Below are 24,294 nucleotides of genomic sequence, written 5' to 3'. Positions count from 1 at the left end.
GCACTGATTTCTTCCTATTTTTTTTCCGTTTTAATGTGACTTAAAATGTTACAGTAACTAAAAACAGAAAAATTATTTATTTCGTGCTACTGCCTAGTGGGCCATTTTCTACCCATCAACAGAACAATTTTAAACTGACACTTCTCCTGCCTGTTCCTTTGGCCATCTGGCATTTTTTCTCACCACATGGTTGCACCTTATCCTAGAGGGTAAACCAAAATTCTGTACTCCTTCTTTAAAAAAGTGAAGAACACTTACTGCCCTGTTGTTGTCCAAACACCTGAGATACACAATGGTCCTACTCTCCTGGTCCTGCACAACCATGAAACACCTTGCCATCTCACTAATTTATGATTTCCATTCAAATGCCCATGAATAAAAAATCTCAGTTTAACTCAAAAACTTGACTGTAATAACTTTAGGCAGTGTGTCCCCGTAATCACTAAATGTGAGAACGTCACCTAAATATAAAGGTGATGCTCTTACATAATTAGTTTGGCGAACGAATGGTGTCGGAAGGAGTGTCCAATAGGGTCAACAATGTGTAGCCTCATTCGTACACGCCAGTGCTGGATACGTAAGCCTCGAGAAAACAGACTCCCAATTATGTGGACTTCACCTGCACATCTTTTGTGTATTACAAAGAAGGTCAATTTCAATAAATGTCCACAAAGGAAACCACAGTTGGCCTCTGTTCATCCAACCTGCACACAGAAAACATCAGGGCCGACCATTCCGGGTTCCAGATGCAGTCCCTCACGCTGCACGTCCCTGCTGGCAGAGCGACCAGCTTCTCTTGCTGCACCGCGCAGGGAGGTCATTCCGGATCCTCTGGCAACCATTTACGGCACCCCTGTCTGGTGCTTTCTGGGCACGTGCAGGCCCTCTCACTGCACGTCCCCGCTGGCAGTGCGACCAGGTTCTCTCCCTGCCCTGCACAGGGAGGTGGTCCCGGACCCTCCAGCGACCATTCATTTCACCCCAGGCTGGTGCATTTTAACACTATAGTCAAGATAACCAGGAATAAGACAGAAACGGATACTACCACTCAATATCATCATAGTTGCGACAATTTTAGGAATTTCTTTAATACTAAAATAGTTATGAATAGAGACAAGATTAGAAGAACAACAAACATCTCTGTCGATATTTCTATGGAAAACAATCTTAAAATAGCTGACCACCGATTAGAACGCTTCAACCTTATTAAAGAGCATGAACTAATTAAACTAATTTTCAAATCAATGACTTGCGCATTGGATCCACTTCCTACAAGGTTCCTTAAACAAATAGCACCTGATGTTATAAAACCTATCCTCAAAATGATTAACTCTTTGCTTAGTACCAAGTTTGTTCAAGGTAGCAGTCACCAGACCGCTGATTAAAAAAACTGATCTTGATTGAAGTCAGCTTTCAAATTATAGGCCAATATCCAAGGTATGCAGCTGAGCGCATACCTAGACAGTAACAATATCCATGAAGCCTCTGATCAGGGACGCATCTCGCTGCTTGTTCTGCTTGACCTGAGTGCAGCATTTGACACTTTTGATCACGCTATTCTCCTTGCCAGGTTAGAGAATGTTGTTGGGATTAAGGGAACATCCCTTATATGGTTCAGATCATATCTGATGGATCGGTATCAGTTTGGGGACACCAATGGTGATTCGACTTCACATAGTAAAGTAGAGTTTGGTGTTCCACAAGGTCCTGTCCTAGGTCCATTACTATTTTACTTATACATGTTACCTTTAGGTGATGTCATCCGCAAACACAGTATTAGCTTTCATTGCTACACTGATGACACACAGTTGTATCTATCAGCAATGCCAGATGAGAGGCAGCAGCTGAACAGAATAGAGAATTGTCTGAAGGACATTAGACAGTGGATGGTCACCAGCTTTCTTCAGTTAAACCCTGATAAGAGGGAAGCTCTTGTAATTGGGTCTAAAGCAGCTAGACATAAGATGGCTGACTACATCATAACTCTGGATAGCCTTTTTATCTCACCAAGTACTGAAGTAAAGGATCTAGGTGTCATCATTGATACAGGTCTCTTATTCAATTCACATGTAGATAATGTCACTAGGATAGCAGTTTTTTACCTTAGAAATATTGCAAAAGTAAGAAATATAATTTCAATGCATGATGCAGAAAAGTTGGTCGATGCATTTATTACATCATGGTTAGATAACTGCAACGCATTACTGTCTGGATGCTCTAGTAGGTTCATGAGGAAACCCGAGCTAGTACAGAATGCTGCATCCAGAGTTCTAACTAGAACTAGGAAATTTGACCACATCACCCCAGTCTTCCAATCACTGCACTGGTTACCCATCAAACTTAGGAAAACTGCTAAACTGCTAAATGACTTTTTTTTTTTTTCTTATCGACAATCACAAACTCTTCACTGACACCACTTGCAGGATCACTCTATCCTGGAAGGGGATGCCTCTCTCTATCACTCCTTCCCAAGGTTTCTTTTTTTCATTTTTTCTCTCTCCTAGAGTTTTTCCGTGTGTGCAGAAGGGTCAAGTGTGGGGGTGTCAAGACAGGTCTTGTCAAAGCCCATTCAGACATACTGTATGTGATTATGGGCTATATAAGAAATAAATGTTTTTGTTGTTGTTGTATTCTGGGAACATGCAGCCCCTGTCGCTGCACGTCCCTGCTGGCAGAGCGACCACTTTCTCTCCCGGCACCACACAGGGAGGCGGTCCCGGACCTTTCGGCAACCGTTCACTGCACCCCAGGCTGATGCCTTCTGGGCACGTGCAGCCCCTCTTGCTGCACGTCCCTGCTGGCAGAGCGACCACTTTCTCTCCTGGCATCGCACAGGGAGGTGGTCCCGGACCCTCCGGTAACCGTTCACTGCACCCCAGGCTGATGCCTTCTGGGCACGTACAGCCCCTCCCGCTGCACGTCCCTGGTGCCAGTGAGGGGCTTCACCACACCATCCCTTCTGCGTCCATTGGGACAAGCAGGCCCTCATCCTGCCTGTCTCAGCTGGGTCCTGATGCCTTCCAGGGGGCTCTGTGCGCTCCGCCCCTTTGGAAGCGGACGCAGGGCCATGCCTGGCCTGCCCTACTTACAGGCTACCAGAGAACCCAGCTTCATTGCTTCACCACCCACCCTCCCCTCAGGAGGAGCCCCCAACCCGAGCTGCACCCCCCCACTTAGGGGAACCTTGGGTCCACCTCGACCTGGACCAGTGCAGTCGGCTCAGGAACTTCCTCCCTGGGATTCTGCTCCGCTGCTTGGTCGCCATCAGATGGACATAAAGAGGGGAAGTGGGGGTGACACACACCAAACATACGCACACACACAGACAGAGACAGAAAGAAGAGAGGTTCCCTCCATCTGGTTCCCTCTCTGGGATCTCCGGGACCTCATCAGGGGGCACAGCCAGGATCACGGGAGGCGCAACCCTCTCATCACCCGCTGAGTGCTGAGTTTTCTTGCACAGGATCCTGATTGGCACTGGGTGTGGTTGTGACGGCAGGGTTCAAACTCTGGCTGATCAAACTCCGCCCTCAGTCTCAGTATCTTGTTGGCGTCTGAGAGGGAGGGAAGAGCAGCAAAGTACATGCCACAGGATGTTAAAATGGACTGGAATGTACCGTTGGTTGTCCACCCTGCTTACCCCCCTTGAGCCAAGGCGTGATCAGCTCCCACGCACAGTACTCCGGCCATCTCCCCAAGGCCTCCGTTACAGCTTCCGGGTTTCGCGGATTCTCAAGGGGTCGATGTTCCATGGGTCGTTCACCTTGCTTACCCCCTTGAGCCAAGGCGCGATCAGCTCCCACGCACAGTACTCCGGCCATCTCCCCAAGGCCTCCGTTGCAGCTTCTGGGTTTCGCGGATTCTCAAGGGGTCGATGTCCCATGGGTTGTTCACCTTGCTTACCCGCTTGAGCCAAGGCGCGATCAGCTCCCATGCACAGTACTCCGGCCATCTCCCCAAGGCCTCCGTTGCAGCTTCCGGGTTTCGTGGATTCTCAACACTCTCACCACGGCTTGACCCCCTGCATTGCCGGGAAGAAACTGCTCAACCACTACGTGGGGGTCGTATCACGGTCCCGCCGCATCTGGCTGCGGATCTCTCCGACCCCACGGACGACCATCCAGCTCTCCCCGCTGGTGCCCGCACCTACCACAATTGGATGCGCTCTTCTCCATGGTCTACTTCCTTGCTTTTTGTCCGTGTGCTTTTGGTGTGGGCTCGAACATTCTGTCATGTCAGTGAGCTGATGGGGGAAGGAAGCGTAGAGACGGGACATTCTGGGAACAAGGATTTATTAATTAACACAAATAAACACGCCGCGATGGTCAAGTTCACAAAAAATGCGGCGGAACCCAACACACAACTCAAAACACACAACAGTTGTCAAGTCCACTAAGAAGGACAAGTTCACGAAAATTGATAATATATTTTATACATTATCCGTTTTATATAATAAAAGGATTTTATTATATAAAATCCTGATTGGGTACAAGTCCCCAGGTGCCATCAATCCAGACAGCTGGGACATTTTGGCAGTTGAGACACCTTCACACCACATATATACATATTAACATAAAATAATTTATGTAACTGGAATGAAAACAAGCCAAACTGAAATAGGGGGTAACAGGGCTATTTTTGTAAAAAGTACAAATAATTACGTGACAATGTAAGGAGAATAAGTAACAAAAACTACTCCAGTAATTTTGGTGTGTGTGGTAGCAACCAGGTGAGGAGTACAATGATAGGAGTAGACTAGTCTAAGAGAATACCAGTGGCAACCAACATGAGATGTCTCGTCTCATCGTCATCGCATCAAAAATTACAAAGACATTTTGTCATAAATTTCTTTGATGAAAACATAACTATTGGGGTGTGAACTTTATTTTCCTGATGTTTCTTGTCTCAGCGACAAGCAGATTCCTAAGGCCATACTGCAAAGTTGTCAGCATGTCTGGGTGTACTACTTAGGCACGGTATGCCGAAAATTCCTTACATCAATCCTCCACAGGCTTAACACCTTTTTGATATGTGCTTGGCTATCATCCCCTGCTGTGTCCATGGGACAAAGAATTGTCTGGAATGGCTCATGTTGACAAGATGGTCAGAGAGGGTCTGGGAGGGGGCACACGCTGCCCTGCAGACAGCAATTTTAAAAACCATCGGTAAAAGGAAGCGGCTTCCCAGCACAAAGCTTACCTCACGTTTTCTCTGCCCTGTTTTTGCTGCGTTTTAGATTAACACCGTCACATTTAAACTGAAACTGCCCCCTAACGTATATGTCCACCCTGTGCTTCATTTTTCACTCCTCATACCAGTTACACTGGGTTCAGTGATCAGGAATGACATGTCCGTGACACCCCTGGAGGCAGTGGAGGTGCACAATAGGTACTGAGAAACCCAAAGAATCTAAATGCTTAATTGTTGTGGCACTATAATGATGCAGATCTTGAGTCAGGCTCACTAATGTAGACGTTTGTCTTTTTGGCTTCAAATAAATATACAGATATGAATAAGAAATTGCTAGCTATCTGTATCTTGGAGACAAGAAACCGACTTCCAACCCAATCAAATCTGCACATAGATTCTTGAATGAACTTTTAGTTCTTTACGACCCGCCATGCCCCCTTCGATCAATGGGTGCAGGGTCACTACTGGTACCAAAAGTACAGAAGGTCACAGCTGGAAGCAGATCCTTCTCCTATAGAGCACCGCAGTTGTGGAACGGCTTGTCTGTCAGTGTCCGGGACTCAGACACAGTCTCAGTGTTTAAATCCAATCTCAAAACTTAGCTGTTGTCTCTGGCTTTTTGTTAAAGTCCTAAACACTCATTTCACTTCACTTTGACAGTGTCAATTATAAAGTCCAGTTCATCACAGAGTCCCCCTGTTAGACACAGACACAGACAAAGTTAAATTCACCCTAGTTAGGCTGTCCTAGTTAGGGTACCGGGCCACTGTAGCACCAATATTAAAGTGAAAGTGAAGTGATTGTCACATGTGATACACAGCAGCACAGCACACGGTGCACACAGTGAAATTTGTCCTCTGCATGTAACCCATCACCCTGGTACCTTGGCAGATCGGGATTCGAACCGGCAACCTTCTGATTACAGGGCCGCTCCCTTAACCGCTAGGCCACCATTGCCCCTTAAATATACTACTAAATATACTACTATCACCACATATTTCAGTATTGGTCGTACAGTGCCACCGTCTGCCGCTGCTTCTGTTTGTTTTCTCCGAGACACGGAATCAAGCGTACAGACTACTGGCAGGCTCCAGTGAAGAGTCAAGCAAATAAATCCTGGTTTCTGACAACTGCTAAACGAGGACATAGCATGAAACAAACCAGAGGGTCACCACAGCCACCACCACCGTTACAACTACAGGTTCAGGGATCTTCAAGTGGACCAGTAGCATCATTATGAACACGTAATCTAAACCATGACATTGGACTACATTCTGGACTTCTCCAACCCTACAACTGTAGGACTTATTATTATATTGTACAAATCATCACCAGCCCTGCACTGACACCATTTGCAGGCTCACTCTACCCTGGAAGGGGGTCCCTCTCTGTATCACTCCTTCACAAGGTTTCTTCTTTTCTTTTTTTCTCTCTCCTAGAGTTTTTTTTCTGTGGAGTTTTTCCTTGTGTGCAGAAGGGTCAAGTGTGGGGGGTGTCAACTATAGGGCTCGTCAAAACCCATTGACTCATACTGTATGTGATTTTGGGCTATATAAGAAATAAATGTTGTTGTTAAGCATTTAATTCAATATTTCTAATTAGCTAGTAAATCTGACATTCTCAAACACTCCCCATACACTTTGTTGCATATATTGTGCTTTGAAAATAACGCCATACATAATAAGATAGATACAAATAGTTGTAGAATATAATTTTTTACGAAGACTTATAGCTGACCTGTGCGGTTCCACTTTGTGTTGAGCTGTAGGTGGAGAGTTTGAGTCTTGAATCAACCACACCCCCAACAGGGGGGAACTTCCCTGGGATGCTGTTGTAGTAGTCATGCTCTGAAGAGTCATCATCATCACCCCATGCGGACTCGTCTGTTCTGATATTTCTGTTACAGTTGTAACAAACAATATAAATAATGATAAACAACCACAGCAAAAAAAGACAACCAGTCTTAATAAACTACTGTATTCTAAAAATTTCAGTCCTTAACACAGAAACAGTAAAAATATTTATTTGTTTAGAATTAAAAATAACAAATCTGATTTGTGCATAGATGAGTGTAGGATACTAAATATAATCACAGACATAGGACTGTAATTGACCAAAAACAGAAAAAAAAAGCATGGAAGATGCAATGCTCTGGACACACAAACACACACACACACACACACACACACACACACACACACACACACACACACACACATTAGTGACGCTCTGGGTGAGTCCCTGCCATGAGCACTGAGTAGAACGAGCGGTTTAGATGGGCAGAGAGGGTCTGGGAGGGGGCACACACTGCCCTGCAGACAACACTTATGGAAAGTAAAGTAAAAGTGAATGCATGACTGAGTGTCCAACTACATTTTCTTGTAATGCCAGCATGTTTGTTGGCTGTTCTATTGAGTGTGTGTGTCCAAGATGATGCCTGTGTGGCCTGACATCAGTCACTACCCTTTCTACGCGTGTTTCATCGTTTTGTCTTGTTTTAATGTGCCATAGCTACTGCTTGTTCACTGTTAACTTACAACCATCCTACACTTCTTTGGAACTGCAAAGTGGAGTCAGCCTGGCCCTAAAAATCATGCCTTTTCTCCTCCACTCTCCTCTGGAATTCCAACCTTTCTCTGGCAAACTTCAGCTCCAACTCAGCGGGCAGCTGGCGAAGCTGACGCCGAGCCTGTCTCGCCAACCCAAGGTCTTTATGGTCCAACAAGGACTGGACCCTTGCAGGCTGGGCTTGATGAATGCCAGATAACTGGTAAACAAAACCTACATCCTTTTTTTACTTTACATGAACTGGACTTTCTTTGCTTGACAGAAACCTGGATGTCCCCTGGTGAGTCCAGCCCGCTAGACAAACTGCTACCATATGACTGTTCATATTTTAATTCCTCATGGTGTTCAGGTCGTGGAGGTGGCTTAGCAATACTTAAATCCAAATTTGACTGCAAACAAATCTTCTTGCATGTTCCTTTTACATCGTTTGAAATCTCACTCTTTGAACTGGGACATTTGCCTGCGATCTTCTGTGCGGTGCATTATCGGCTGCCTACATACCATAAAGACTTCTTAAGTGACTTTTTGGACTTCCTGGCAAATTTCAATCCCATATACAATCAGCGTGGGAGATTTTAGTATACACGTTTGCTGCCCGGACAAGCCTTCCTGAATCTACTGGACTCTTTTAATCTAGAGCAATCTATAAATGGGCCCACTCAGGAGCGGGTGCATACAGTGGACCTTGTTATAACACGTGATATCAGTAGGTAACCTGGAAGTTGGAGACGCAGGGTCCTCATATCAGAAGCCTGTTTTATTTGATTTTACTTCTGCTGTTAAAACTGTGAAGCCATTTCTTGCTGCTCGGACCTGCCGTGTTGTAAAACCCTCCACTACTGCTCAATTTTGCGGCTCTTTTATGTGTAACCAACCCTCGCTGTCTGGCAACCCCGAGGAGCAATTACTCTGATTTAAATGACACCACTATCAGACGAGAGTATAGGGGTGCTGAGCAAAAAAAAAAATGCTTGCAAGTTTCCTTGAAATGGTCTATGAGCACAGGTGGCAATATCAGAGGCCAGTGAAAGTGGCTAGAACCAAATTCTATTCTAACCTAATATCTAAAAATTCACATAATCCCTGCCAACTTTTTAACACGCTAAATTCCATTCTTAACTCTCAGGAACCTGTGCCATTAAAGGCTGAATCTTTTTTAAGCATTTTTTATGGAAAAAGTGGATTGCATTAGAGCCCAGATCGTGCCACCACTTGACCACCCATCAATTGCACCACTGAATGTTGCAGTGTTTGCCCAAAAGTTTAAAGCATGCTGTTGTTCAACCCCTGTTAAAAAAAACAGGTCTTGATACCACTGCTAATCAAGCTTTAGGCCGATTTCAAAGGCCGATATCTAAACTTTTTGAAAAAATCTAATCCTGGAAGTTTTTCTGTCTGGGTTTAAATCACATCACAGTACAGAATCTGCTCTGTTAAAAGTCTTTAATGACATAATCTTAGCAAATGATTTTGGGGACGTGTACTTCTCAATTTTACAGCAGCTTTTGATACAATTGCTGATGATATTCTTGCTTCAAGGCTGGAGCATTGGCTGGGTATTAGGGGTCCAGCTCTCAAATATCTGTGTGATAGCCTCTTCGTCTCTATTAAGGACTCTTTCTCATCTTCAGCAGCACTTTGTGGGGGGTAACACAGTGCTTTATTCTTATTTATTATTTCTCTTTTATTCTCATTATAATTACTTCCTCTTGGAACTATTTTTCGAAAACACAATGTTTCTTTTCATTGCTATGCAGATGACTGTCAAGTCTACTTTCCCCTTAAGAGTAACAAGGGGTGCTCTATCCAGCTCTCCTCTCCTCAAGCCTTAAATTTCCTGGACCTAAATGAGACCTAAATGTATGCTTTCTGGTAGTGGTGACCCCTGTATTGACCTAGCTTCCCGAGCCCCTTGTGAAAAATCATTTATTACAGACCTAGGTGTAAAAATGGACTCAACTCTGAAAATGGATGCACAGGTTAACATTATTGTAAAATCATGCTTTTTTTTCAGTTGAGGCGCCTGGCCAAGTCCTTTCCAAACTAAATCTGAAAACAGTGATTCACTCTTTCATTACGTCCAGCCTTGATTTTTGTAATTCATTGCTTTTTGGATCAGCCAGACATCTCTATCTTGCCTTCAGTTAGTACAAAATGCAACTGCACATTTTCTTACTGGTACAAACAGGCGAGATCACATAACCCTGATCTTAGCCTGAATACATGGCTCCATGTCTGTTTTAGAGTCTGTTTTAAAATTATTTTATTTGTTTTTAAATCACTGAACGGCTTTGTCAGACCTACTCCATTCCTACACTCCACCCGTTTTCTCAGGTCTTCAGACCAGAGACTATTACCTGTTCCTAAGTCCCATTAGAAGCTCAGAGGTGACAGAGCTTTTGCAGTGACCACCCCTCGTCTTTGGAATGACCATGCTCAATGTGTTTAAATCTCATTTAAAAACTATTTTTTTTTATTCAAATTGCTGCATGTTTTTTTTATCTTCATTTTAGTAACTTTTTGTCCCTGGTATTTTAATTTTAATGTACAGCACTTCCGTCGGCTCCTTTGTTGAGTTAAAATGCTTTATAAACACAAGTGCTTTATCACATCTGGAACAAATTAACATGCCACTCAGGGAGTCACTGCATTCAGTCTCTCCCACACATGCTGCAGTTACTAGGAATTCTGCTACCAGTCTTTATCCAGTGCTGTGTGTAACACCTGTTAGGTATGTTGATTTGGTTTCTTATCATTCAGTATGTTTTATGTGTGTTTATCTGTGTTTGCAAACGTCAACATCCATGGTTGTGGCTCATGCTGAATTTAAGTTCGCAGATTAACGTTGTAGGGTAAATTGAAAAAAGGTGTGTCCATTTGTCCTTATCTTTAGATCAGCAGAGAGAGAGCTCTGTAATACATACATACATATTGTATGTGACATACATACAATATTTACATATTACTGCAATAGCAATCTACCTGTGTTAATACATTCAAAACTATTCATTCCTGCAACTTCTAGGTAACATCAGATGAGTTTAAATACATTACTAACATTTAACAAGGTCAGCACAATTCTCTGATACCAAACACATCTTAAGTGATGTGCCTAAACACCTATTTTAACATATCGCAGTAAATAGTCATCTGTTTACTTTTATGTGAGCCTCACCATTCACAAGTAACTCAATGTGGAAATGCAAAGATTGTGATGTCTCCACAGTCAAGCGTTCTGTGCTTCTCAAGCATTTTAAGATTGATCATAGGAATTTTGGATGTCATCATCCCTATCCTTGTGTTTATTCAGACTGTCCTTGTTTATTTAATACTTGGAGTTCTCTGAAGAGCCATGTGTCAAGGAGGCCTCCTCAGCATTCCCTTCAAAAAGATGCATTGACAACTTATAAATGCTTGCTTTGTGAATACAAACACACATCATTGTTTAAAGGCTACATCCATCACATTAGACAGCACCTGAAAAATACTGAAACTGTTCCTTGTGTTTTTAGTGAGTGCTCATACAAAACCAATATTTATGGATCATTCAGAACACACAAGGCAAGAAAACACAAATCATCTCTGAAGAGGACTTAAAGCCTGACATTGTTGTCAGTGAAAGTTGCTTTTGCCAGATGGGATTCCTGAATCAGTGAATTAAATTACAGATTCAGACTACAGTATCAGGACAAAGATTTGGTGGATTTGTTTGTAAATTTGACAGAAACTGGAGAACTTGAGAGTCTTGGCATTGTAAAGATTTTGTTTCCTAAAAACAAAACAGTCTCTACGAGAAAATCAACAGTGGCCAAAACAACTTATCATCCCATGCTTTTATTATAACACTGAACTGCAATTAGAGAGAGGAAATGCTCTTTTGAAGGATCAAGGCTGGCTGTCACTCCCAAGATGAAGTCTGATATTCTGGAGATGGTTTGTAATGAAATATACAAGTAGAAATCCTATCCCAGCAGTGCAAACTTCAGTAAAGTTTCAGAGGCACTTATCAAGAAACACCCTTGCTTAGCAGAAAAATTATCCTTCAGTGGGTGCTATGAGTTGACACAGAGACTCAAAATGAAGATGGGAAATCTACGCACACCGCTGAAAACAGATTCTCTGAAAACCAAAGCCTCAGACCATGTTTGTCCAGCAAAAAATGTTAAACAACCTAAACTTGGTGAGGCCAGTCATGTCCCATCCCGTCCTGCTGAGACATCAGCAAACCATGAAGTTGAGCACCTGCCACTTTTAAGGGATGAAAGCGATGCATTGAAAATCAGAAAACAAAATGACAAAGATGTTTGCCTTACGCAAACAAGAGAAAATGTTATTGTGAACATAAAGTAAATGTTCAGATGAAGGGGTGTTTTTTTTCCATGAGTAAATTTGTTTCTTTTGACCCAGCTGCTGTTAAATTACTTAGAAGATGTTGGATTGTAAAAAGTCAATTTTACGTCTCTACATTAAAGAAAGAAAGTCCAGTTGCCATGATTCAACTTTCAGGCCCTTTTTTATGAAGTTAACTGTACCACTGTTGACTAAACCTAATTTGTTTATTTTGTTTAAATGCTTCAAGTCTATTATTGTATTTGTCTTTTCTGGGAAGGTAGGAATCTAGACCTTGTTTACTGTCTGTTTGTAAGCTCAGTTGTAGGACTGTGTTGGACAAAGATTCTACAAATGCTCTAAATCTGTATCACATCAGATGAAATCATTCAGATGGCAATCCAACCACCTGTCCATTAGATCCAATCCCTTCTGCAATGCTCCAAACCATCACTCCTGAAGTCATTCCTTTCATTGCTTATATCATAAACAGCTCAATCACATCTGGCCATGTACCATCTGCCTTTAAAATAGCCAGGATCTTCCAGTCCTAAAGAAATCTTCTGCTGATTCTACAGATATCAACAATTACCAACCAGTTTCTCTCCTCTCATTTTTTTCTAAAATCCTTGAGCGCTGTGTCTACAATGCAGCAGTACGACTGATTTTCAACCTTCCAAAATTCTTCCACACCACCCCTCTGCTACGTACCCTCCACTGGCTCCCAGTAGCTGCATGCATCAGATTCAAAATACTGATGGTGGTCTCCAAACATGGAGTAGCACCATCCTACCTCACATCCCTTATTATACCTTGCACTGCACCTCATCTTCTCAGAGCCTCCATTACTGCTCGCCTGGTCCCTCCATCTCTGAAGGTAAAAGGAAGTCACTGATCTAGACTCTTCTCTGCCTTGGCCCATCGGTGGTGGAATGGACTTACCCTTGAGGTCAGAACAACACAGTCACTGAGCACTTTCAAACAGCAGCTGAAGACCTTCCTCTTTAGAGAATATTTAGATTAACTTGTAACTTTCTTATTGTCTGACTTATGTACAGAAACTACAAAACAGTGAATAAAAAGATAGTTGGGGGTCCTAGTGAACCAGAATTGATCCCTTTATTTATGGTAAGATGGAAGCACGTTGTAAGTCGCTCTGGATAAGGGCGTCTGCTAAATGCCTTAAATGTTAAATGTAAATGCTGTTTACTCCTCATTAAGCCATTTTATCACAATTATGAGAAAAGTTTCATTTTTGGGAAAATGATTCAATGAAAGTGAAAAGACCTTTTTTTCCCTTTCTGTCTTTATACCATGGGCTAATTTGGTAGGTGCTTGGTTTTACACTGCCCATTTTAAACCAGTTTTTGGGGCAATCTTGTTTTAACTTCAGAAGAATTCTAAAGGTTTTACTGTGTATTCAGTTCTAAATGATTGTTCAAGGAAAGATTACATGTTCCTCTTCAAAACCATAACTGATTTAATCGTGTTATTTATGTATTTATGAAATAAATAATTTTCCTCTAATAGCAACATGATTGAAAGACAGAGGAGATACAATTCAAAGAACCATGTATCTAGCATTATTTATGAAGCATTGATCAGCACAAAGATATGGAAACAAATCAGTAAGAACATTAAAAGTGAAAAAAAGAATAGAATTGTTATCACCACATAATAATATTTGTTAAATATTATTTTGATTTAAATGGCCACTTTCGTGTTGCGGTATATTCGCAAATTTAATATTAAAAAAGACAGCTTTATTCTGCAGTACAGAAGACAGCAAAGCACAGGAGAAGATTACAGTTCTGTGGAAGAAAATAAGATGTACATATGCTACTTCGTGCAACACAAAAGAGAAATTTATTCTTTGAATCTTATGTGAATGTTATGTGAATGTGTGTTTTTTTTTCTTTATAGTATTGACTAATTATGATGGGACCTTGGAACACTTGCACTTATGCTATATGCTGGGTCAGTTATTACAGTCATACTGACTGCTTAGTGAAATTACTGTTAAACATACAGTGTCATGCAAAAATCTTCCCAAGAGTAACTCTAATATAGTTGAGGAAGGGAGTCATCTAAAAGTGTAAAACACACAACTCTCAATGATTAAAATGTAAATGTGGTGATAATGTTCATGTTGATATGTGATGATGTGCTAGAAAAACTGAGGGTTGGTCTTCCCCAAATCTCTAAAGTAATTAATGAGCTCTTACGAGTAAAAATCTACAGATGGAGAACAACATTGCTGCTCAGAGAATAAGTAAAATAACTAAATTCTGCAATAAACACTTTTTTTCATTTTTTTTCATGAAATTAGTGTGTTTCATTTTTGTTGGGGTCTGTGAAGTAGTTTGTGTTTGTTTTCTGTAAAAATTTGTTTGGTAGCGTGGTAGTAGCCTAGTGCGTAACACACTCGCCTATAAACCAGAAGATTCAAATCTCACTTACTATCATTGTGTCCCTGAGCAAGACACTTAACCCTAAGTTGCTCTGGGGGACTGTCCCTGTAAACTACTGATTGTAAGTCGCTCTGGATAAGGGCGTATGATAAATGCTGTAAATGTAAATATTCTGATTAACATTTCTTCAAGCAGGAAAACTGGTGTAGTCTATAACAAATCAGTTCACATATCTTTTGTTATACCTGACATAAGGTCTGGTTTATAAGAACAGGGTTTGGTGTGTGAGGACCAATACAGCATCATGTAGCACAAACCAGAATTTGTAAACACAGTATTTAAATATTAAAGGCATAAGCTCTCAATTTTGCTTCTGTATTTGCTGTATATTACAAAACAATATGTTAATGATTTAAACCTTAGTTCATTAAGGGAAATGTTCTGCAGACATTAACCTTAGTTAATAAGAACACTTTGGTGTTTAATGACTTAATTCAAAAAAGTTTTGGAAGAGGTCTGTGTTAGTAGGGGTGAAAACAGGGGTCCTGTATCAGAGAGGGGAGAGTGTGGGGTGTGTTCAACAAAATCTTTACAATCATAAATCAGCTGAACTTGTTATGAATCCATGACAACGTTTCACCCTTCCATTCCAGAGAGCTTTCTCAAACTTGAGACTTGAGAATGGAATGAAAGGGCAAAACATTGCAAAGAATCCATAACAAGTCTAGTTGCCAGTGGAATAACCTTTTTTGAGATAACCATGTCATGGATGACTGAGAGACAGTACTGATACTGAAAAATTACACGTGTGTTCATGGCACCAAGTGTGACTTATCTGGGACATAAGATCACAGATGAATGTCTCTGCCCAGTACAGGAGAAAATAAGGGCCATAAAGGAGGCTTAAGGGCACCAAGGGCAGTGGTGGCCTAGCGGGTTAGGAATCGGACTTGTAATCAGAAGGTTGCCGGTTTGAATTACAAGCCGCCAAGGTGCCACTGAGCAAAGCACCACACTGTGAGTGCCTGTCATGGCTGCCCACTGCTCACCAAGGGTGAATTTAATGGGGACGAGTGTTATTATATGGATTTTATTGATAAACCTATTCTTGTCTTGTAGACTGAGGGAGCCCTGACAACTGGAATTAATGGACATGCAGGATTTGCTACGGGTTGTCTCTTCTTTTTCAGTAGAGAAAAGCAGTGTATATATATAACATGCCCGAATGATGGAAATAAAAAAGGACATTCCCGGACATCCTTTCTTTGGAGTAATTTATTGCGAAGTTACCGCAGTCACCTTTTAAAGACTGTTCGGCATAAAGTGTGAATCACAGTTAAAAAGGTGAAAATTCTATCAGTTTAGTTTATACTAAAGTAAAATTAGAAACAAAGCTTTAGATCTACGCCTACATCAATCCAGGAATAATTGTGTCAAATTAATGATGGTGTGTGTTTGTGCGTGTGGGGGTGTGTGTCTGTGTGTGTGTCTGTGTGGCCATATGAGAGACTACATACAAAGATTTTGATTCCGGTATCTTTGTCTTAGTAATTGCTAAAGTTCCTTATTTTTATTTCCTCAAGAAAATGTTGAATTACAGTAACTTTGGTTACTAAGGTTCTTACCTCTCTGCAGTTTTGATGGCTTTAGGTGGACTGTGCAGGTATTGCTTAAATTGCAGCTCAAAAGCCTGACCAATTGTGCAGATGACACTCTGGGCTAGACCATCACAGCACTCCAAGATGTGACATGCTGAGGAGACACAACATTGGGTTACTTTGATAAGAGTGATGTGTTTCACTGTGGCAATCACTTTGGGCATGACTATCTATGGAAGTCCAATGACATAAACATAATACAGATATCTAGCAAGTCCCGTGCCAAACGAAATGATGCAGGAACACAGTGAGAACTCAAAATGTTTATATGAACCTGAAGCAGAGATGTGGAGCATGTTGTCTTCGGCACTCTGCCCCCTAGCGTCGCTTCCCCAACTGTTAGAGTAATGATGCTTTCACGCAGTGCACCAAAACCTTTATCAGCCCGTGGAGGTAATGGTATATGCAGAGGCACAGAGACATGTCTCACCGCTGAAATTCTCTCCTTAGTTTTCCTGGCAGGGCTAGTACTAGACAGGCATACATGAGGGGGGTCAGACAGAAATGTGAAGGGGGCACATGATGGCAACAGAGTCTAGAAAGGGGTGGGTTGAGGCTTGTCTGGATAACTGATTTTGTCATGTAGCTGGTTTGCAGGTTGTCAGGCATCTAAACCCTGTTCATCTTAGGTGTCTCACCAAAAGGCTGATATTAGGGACAGAGCATCATTTCAACAGTAACCTTGAAGAAAAGTTGAACGTATTGCTCTTAAGTGAGGTTCAGAGCATGTAAAGCCCACAAACCCCTTCATCACGGTAAGGTGGCAATTCAACAACAACATCAACAACATTTATTTATTATATAGCCAAAAATCACATACAGTATGTCTCAATAGGCTTTGACAGGCCCCACACTTGACCCTTCTGCCCACAAGGAAAAACTCCACACAAAAGGAGGGGAGTGAGAAAAAAAAGGAAGAAACATTGGGAAAGAGTGATACAGAGAGGGATCCCCTTCCAGGGCAGAGTGAACCTGCAAGTGGTGTCAGTGCAGGGTTTGTGATTGTCCAATAAGAGAAAAAACCCTATAGTTGTAGACGTGGAGAACCGTGTCACCATGTCTGGGTCTTTGACAGAAGGCCAGAGAAAACAGATAGGTTTTCAGTTTCGATTTAAACACTGAGACTGAGTCTGTGTCCCAAACACTGACCGGCAAGCCGTTACACAATTGCAGAGCTCTATAGGAGAAGGATCTGCTCCAAGCTGTGACCTTCTGTACTTTGGGTACGAGTAGTGACCCTGCACCCATTGATCGCAGGGGGCGTGGTGGGTCGTAAATAGCTAAAGGTCCACTCAGGTACTGTGGGGCGAGGTCTTTATAGGTCAAAAGTAAAATTTTGTTGTCAATCCTAAATTTGATGGGTAGCCAGTCACGTGATTGTAAGACTGGGGTGATGTGGTCAAATTTCCTAGTTCTAGTTAGAACTCTGGCTGCAGCATTCTGTACTAGCTGGAGTTTACTCATGCACCTACTAGAGCATCCAGACAGTAATACATTCCAGTAATCTAACCTTGATATAATAAATGCATGGACCAACTTTTCTGCATCGTGCATTGAAATGATATTTCTTATTTTCGCAATATTTCTAAGGTGAAAGAATGCTATCCTAGTGACATTATCTATGTGTGAATTGAATGAGAGACCTGCGTCAATGATGACACCTAGATCCTTTACTTCAATACTTGGTGAAATAGAAAGGCTATCCAGGGTCATGATGTAGTCAGCCAGTTTATGCCTGGCTGCTTGAGGCCCAAGTACAAGAGCTTCTGTCTTATCAGGGTTTAACAGGAGAAAGTTGGTGAGCATCCACTGTCTAATGTCCTTCAGACAATTCTCTATTTTGCTCAGCTGCTGCCTCTGATCTGGCTGACAGATACAGCTGTGTGTCGTCAGCGTAGCAATGAAAGCTAATACCGTATTTGCGGAAGACGTCACCTAAAGGAAACATGTATAGGGAAAAAAGTAACGGACCTAGGACAGAACCTTGTGGAACACCAAACTCTACTTTACTATGTGAAGACAAATCACCATTGATGTCCAAAAACTGATATCAGTTGGTCTGATCTGAACCATTCAAGGGCTGTTCCCTTAATCCCAATAACATTCTCTAATCTGGCAAGGAGAATAGCGTGATTGATAGTGTCAAACGCTGCACTCAGATCAAGCAGGACAAGCAGCGAGATGTGTCCCTGATCAGAGGCCAACAGCAGGTCATTTACCACTTTAACCAGCGCTGTCTCAGTGCTATGATGAGGTCTAAATCTCGATTGATATACTTTGTGGATATTGCTGCTATCTAGGTGTGTTCTCAGCTGCTGGGCTATGAAGATTTTTGATATAAACGGAAGGTTGGATATCGGTCTATAATTTGAAAGCTGACTCAAGCACATTGATTTGACGAATAAGATGAATCCGGAATCGTTTTTGTTTTTGTCTATTAACGAGGAGAGATACGTTGATTGAGCCGCGCTAAGAGCCTTCTTATAGTTAAGTAGGCTTTCCTACCAAGCTATTCGGAATATGTTTAATTTACTTCGACGCCATTTATGTTCTAATTTCCGGGTGGTCTTCTTAAGCAAGCGCAAGTGATCATTATACCAAGGAATTAAGTTTTTATCTCTTACTATCTTCCTTTTGAGGGGAGCAACTTTATCTAACTGGTAAGGTAAAACTGGTAAATCTGGTAAGGCATTAATACACCTCTGTGCCATACTTGATGTAATTGTCTGTTTTTCTCTATAACGAGGGGGGTTGAGTTTATTGTGTCTGATACATTTTTTAAAAGCGATGAGGAAATTATCTGAGATCATTTCAGATTGCAGAAGAGTAACTATATCTTCTATATTTAATCCGAAGATCAGTACAAGATCGAGCGTGTGACCACCTTCATGGTCCTGTTATATGTTATAGACTCAACTCCAACTGAGTTTAATATAGACAGGAATGCTGTTCTTAGTGAGTCTTATAATTTATCACAGTGGATGTTAAAGTCACCGACAATTAGGGCTTTATCCACAGATACAACTAAGTTGGAGACAAAATCTGTAAATTCACTAAGAAACTCAGAATCAGGTCCAGGGGGTCTGTAAATAATAATCAATGGAATTAACTCAGGTTTTTTATTTTGTGAGACTACATGAGTTATATTGGTATGTAGAATCACAAAAGAGTTATATCCATGTCCAGGTTTATGAGTAATACTGAGGTTATCCTTATAAATTACTGCAATGCCACCTCCTCTTCCAGTTAAGTGAGGTTGGTGTACATAGCTGTATCCAGGAGGACTAGACTCGTTTAATGCTACAAATTTGTTTTGTTTTAACCAAGTTTCGGTCAGGCACAGTACATCAAACCCCTGATCTGTAATAATTTCATTGACAATGAGCGTTTTAGGTGTAAGGGATCTAACATTTTATAATCCTATTCTTATATCGGGAGTGCTGGTGGTACGTTTAGAAGGAATGATAGTACCGGGTAGTAAGTTGCTGAAACAGACACCCCGTCCAGCCCGTGGAACAGACACAGTGTCAGCATATTTATGAGTATTATTATTAATGTTTCTTGTAGAATCTCTTGTTTTAATAGAGCGAGGTAAAGACACAGTGTCAATATTGTACACGCTGGGTGGCGACTCTACACAAATGGCAGACACTCGGGTTAGCCAGTCTGTCTGCTGCCTGGTCTCGGCTCTGGCGAGTCTGTTTTGTTTTTTGGTTCTAAGACTATGAGCTAAGTTTTTAGACAACTGAGTGGCGCCCGCCCAGTTGGGGTGGATGCCATCTCACCCAAAAAGACCAGGCTTCCCCCTAAATGTTGGCCAGTTATTAATAAAACCCACTTTATTTTTTGGACACCACTCCGACAACCAGCGATTTATGTCCCTACGCCGAAACTGGGGTAATGGGCCAGAGCAGATTACTTTATCCAAAATCGTTTTAGCCAGTTCAAGCATCTCTATAAAATTATCTTTGGTTATTTCTGACTGGCGTAGCCGGATATCGTTAGCACCGACGTGAATCGCGAAACTGGAGTACCTGCAGTTATTTTTTGCCAGCTCTTTTAATTTTGCGCGGATGTCGGCTCCAGGAAAACACAGGATTTTATTTGCTGGTGCCGCTATCCTCACGTTTCTAACTATAAAGTCGCCAATGAATAAAGCCAGTGGTTTGTTGGACCCAGCAGATGCATCGCTGGTAGAGACACTCACCGGCTGATTTGGCTGGTGCGCGTCCGGAACTAGAAAAGAGTCAATTAAGATTTCTGTTTTCTAATAAAATATAAATTTCGGATGCGCTTCTCTAGCTCGGCTATTTTCTCCGTCATTTCAACTAGTCTCCTACACTTCCCACAGGTGAAATCCTCACTTCGTCAAGCTGTACATTTCACACACTGGACATGGGATTAGCGAGGGAGCCATAATATACATTTTGGTGAATTTGTGTGATTAATTCAGAGGTAATTCAGGGAGTCCTTGGACATAATACCAGCTCACGCCAAGCACACCAAACAGTGCAGCACCAGACTGCCCACTCCACAGAGAAAGCTCTTCTGGCTATTACAGAAAAACGACATGCTGCTAGATCAGCAAAACTGTAATCAGTGCTAATCTCTCTGGAAGTTTCAGAGAGAAGGTTGCCGGTCCGAATCCTGAGCCACCACTCAATGCTCCCCGGGTTAATGCTCCCTGGGTTAAAAGCAGAGGACACATTTCATTGTGTGTACCGTGTGCTGTGCTGTTTATCACAATTAGGGATGACATTTGAAGTTAAAAGTGTTTCATTCCCCCCAGTTGAAGTGCTGAACCCAGAGATAGCTCACTCAGAAGTATCCAAATGTGAAATAAGTTATTCTGTCTGTCACTGCCAATGGCATAAATTACAAAAGCGATATGATGCTTGCGGATGGCTCACTTGCAGGCCTTCCTGAATTTGTGAAATTCTGCAAATTTGCATTTTTCACAAAATTTGCCAGAGTTGTTTTCCTGGTATAGAAAACATTTTGGAGCATATGAGATAAATGTGTCATATCACGAGTGAGCAAGTTGAACATTGTGATCTAATGATCTTTAGAACATCTTTATTGAACATTGTGATCTAATGACTATCCAATTGTGTGCTATTTGGTTGGAGCGGCCAAGATGCTGACTTTGAAGAGATACATTAACATTGACTGGAAGTGACAGAAAGTATGTACATGCCTTGGTCAACTAGTGGCTTCTTATCTTTTTTGCTTAACACTTTCCAGGGCAACTTGTTCTAGCTGTCTAGGAAAAGTTCAAGGGCGCTTTCACACATTAATACATTTGCTTTGGTCCACATCAGTCAGTGAGTTTGTAACATTATATCATTTTCTTCTTGGTTCGGTTTGCTTTCACACAGGGAAAAATCCAAGCGAACCAAAATGTGTTGTTCCAAATCACACGATTTTCTCTCTCTGCTCATTGGCCAGATGTATCACCACTAGAACAACAAAAGTAAATACAGGAAGCAGATCTGCTGTTAACGAATCCTGTGATAAATGCCGTAAATGTAAATGTAAATGTAAATGTAAAGGTAAGTTGGGTTCGTGGTTCATTTTTAGTTTCGTGTTGCTTGCTCTGTCAGTTGTCTGTGCCTTGACAAATCCTAAACCTAACAAAAACCTAAAATGGCAAGTGCACATCATTTGTACAAATTAAACGCCTAGAATAAGCACCTGATTAGGGCACACTGCTCTCCTTTAAATGCTTCTAATCCAAATGGCAAACTGACCATGTGAACCGCTACGGATTCATACATGCCTGCTGCTCCTCCTGTATTAGGCAATCAGTATCTGTTGATGAGGAGGCAGGTACCAGGACATGTCGTGCAACCAAATGTTAGAACATAGGAGATAAAGGTTTGGGACTTAATTTAAATTAAGCAGAATTGGTTTTGCCTTTCCATAGGTAACAGAATAGGATGTGACCACTCAAACCTGAGCAGTTGAAGGTCAGTTTTAATGTTTGATATTTGACTTGACTTGACCGGTCTGTCACTGACAGGCGAGGTGTCATGGGAGCTTCCATATTTAATCAAGCCAAAAGCGATTCCCATAGTGAAGAAAAGTTACAAAAAGAAATCATCTTACATATTCATAATGTACATTTTTTTATTGTTTTTCAGAATTTTTATTTCAGTTGAAATCAATGTTATAACGATTTAGTCACAGTACCTCTCTGATTGACAGGATCTTTGGCTACATAAGCCACATAATCTGGTGTGTCCTGAAATAAAGGGATTAAACTCTGATTAAAAACATTAAGAAACTTTTAAGAAAATTAAGATCTTCAGGTCTAAATAAACAAGATTTTTTATACAAAACTGAAAAAAACCAAGGACCTCTATGAGGGCACCTCACCGTATCACCTCCAGAAGCAAAAGAGATGGACTGCATGGGGTGATGTGCAATAATCTGAGTAAAACATAAATAGCCATATAATAAGTCAGAACAGAAATAATATTAGTATCAAGTATGAGCCACAAGGACAGAGCAACATAAAATACATTCTGACACAGTACATGTACAGGGCTTGATTGGTCTCTTCATTGTTTATCCATCTAGTCTTATTTTGTACCTTGTTTCAGTATATGCCTTAAGCCCTATAGATATGAAAAGAAGGGTAGCCATGAAAGTGATGACAGATCAGATTTGTAACTGGCATTAACCTCCCAGCAACTCTACATAATGTGCAATGAAACCTAAAATGGCTGACCTGTCGTGTTGTGGGGATGACCAGACTCAGCCCCTCAATGGAGATGTTGACAGCTATGCTCATGCCAGCAAAACGGAGGTTGCTCTTTCCCATAACAGACTGGAGGGCTTTGTTTGTTATCTATAAAAGCAATAGGTAAAACTAGAATTTTACACAAGTTTTGATTAATTACAACAAATGTGCAAATAAAAAGAACAAAATAAGCAAAAAGATATACAGTACATGGACAGTATTCAAAGAAAATAATATAATTGTAGAGTGTAACTGCACCAAAACAGTGTTTTTAATTACATTGCAGTCTTTAAATGTTAGGTAAAGAGTCTTTATCACTGTATTTTCCTGGTGGTAATTATTGTCTAATTCTAATTATGTCTCAGCAGCAACTATTTTCACTAATTTTGACTAATAAAAACTTACCTTCTTTTTCAAGGCTCCTTTCACCCCTGGCACAGCCTCACACAGCCTGTTGATGGCTTCCCTGACAAAAGAAGAAAGAGGTGTTATAGAATGATTTTAGTTAATACAAATTAGAGAATGCCTGATGTTCAAATCTGATTATGTTTCCATTTAGCTATGCAGAACAAACACAAAAATGTTCTTCAAGCAAACCTTGTTGTTGACTGGAACTAAACAGAACTAACCAAATCTGCTGAATTGGGCTATGGGACATTCAGTGAGTGTTTACTGATAATACATTAAAATGTTGAGGTGATTTATGTCTTTTTTAACAGGCATATTCTGAGTTTAGGGTTAGCCTTTACAGCAGCCTCACATTGTGAGCTGACCTTTTTTTCATAGTCTGTCATTAAAACCAATCTCTTCTGATTTCTGCCGCTTCTGTCCATATCCTTGTACTTGTCATGGTGTTTTGTTTCATAGTGTCTTTGTATGTTAAATTCTTTGGTTACCACTATATTGGCCCCACACACAAGACAAACAACTGTGTCATTAACATTTGTGAACAGATATTGAGCCTCTCACTCATCTTGAAAACACAAGTCTTCGACCTTTCTTTTGCCCATTTTTGCACTAATTGCTACGGACAGCAAGAGGGGGCTTGTGGGTAAGTGAATTGAAAGTGAAGTGATTGTCATTGTGATACACGGCAGAACAGCACACGATATCTGTACATCACCCTTGGTGACCAGTCATTACAGGCACCCAGGGAGCAGTGTGTGGTGACGGTGCTTGTGCTCAGTGGCACCTTGGCGGATTGGGATTCGAACCGTCAATCTTCTGATTACAGGGCCACTTCCTTAACAGCTAGGCCACCACTGCCCCCTAAATGACGCACCAACACACCTGCAGGGGTTTCTAGGCCACCAATTTACATTTATATTTACATTTACAGCATTTATCAGACACCCTTATCCAGAGCGACTTACAATCAGTAGTTACAGGGACA

The 24,294-nt window shown here is 41.5% G+C and overlaps 1 protein-coding gene across 4 annotated transcripts in view; it reads right to left on the bottom strand.

Moving 5' to 3' along the window:
* shc2 (SHC (Src homology 2 domain containing) transforming protein 2) overlaps positions 1-24,294 on the bottom strand; it is a 55,727-nt gene that overhangs the window by 15,309 nt on the left and 16,124 nt on the right. For all 4 annotated transcript variants that reach the window (XM_029000393.1, XM_029000389.1, XM_029000390.1 and 1 more), the window contains 6 exons: positions 23,307-23,367; positions 22,890-23,009; positions 22,535-22,588; positions 22,349-22,400; positions 16,124-16,250; positions 6,928-7,087 (listed from right to left, as the gene is read on the bottom strand). In XM_029000393.1, the coding sequence (XP_028856226.1) occupies positions 6,928-7,087; positions 16,124-16,250; positions 22,349-22,400; positions 22,535-22,588; positions 22,890-23,009; positions 23,307-23,367 (574 nt within the window). The remainder of the gene's footprint in view (positions 1-6,927; positions 7,088-16,123; positions 16,251-22,348; positions 22,401-22,534; positions 22,589-22,889; positions 23,010-23,306; positions 23,368-24,294) is intronic.

Source organism: Denticeps clupeoides, chromosome 13, assembly GCF_900700375.1.
Source record: "Denticeps clupeoides chromosome 13, fDenClu1.1, whole genome shotgun sequence".
NCBI classification, from domain to species: Eukaryota; Metazoa; Chordata; class Actinopteri; order Clupeiformes; family Denticipitidae; genus Denticeps; species Denticeps clupeoides.
Note: the sequence above shows the minus strand (reverse complement) of the source record. Positions and strands in the feature narration are given on the sequence as shown.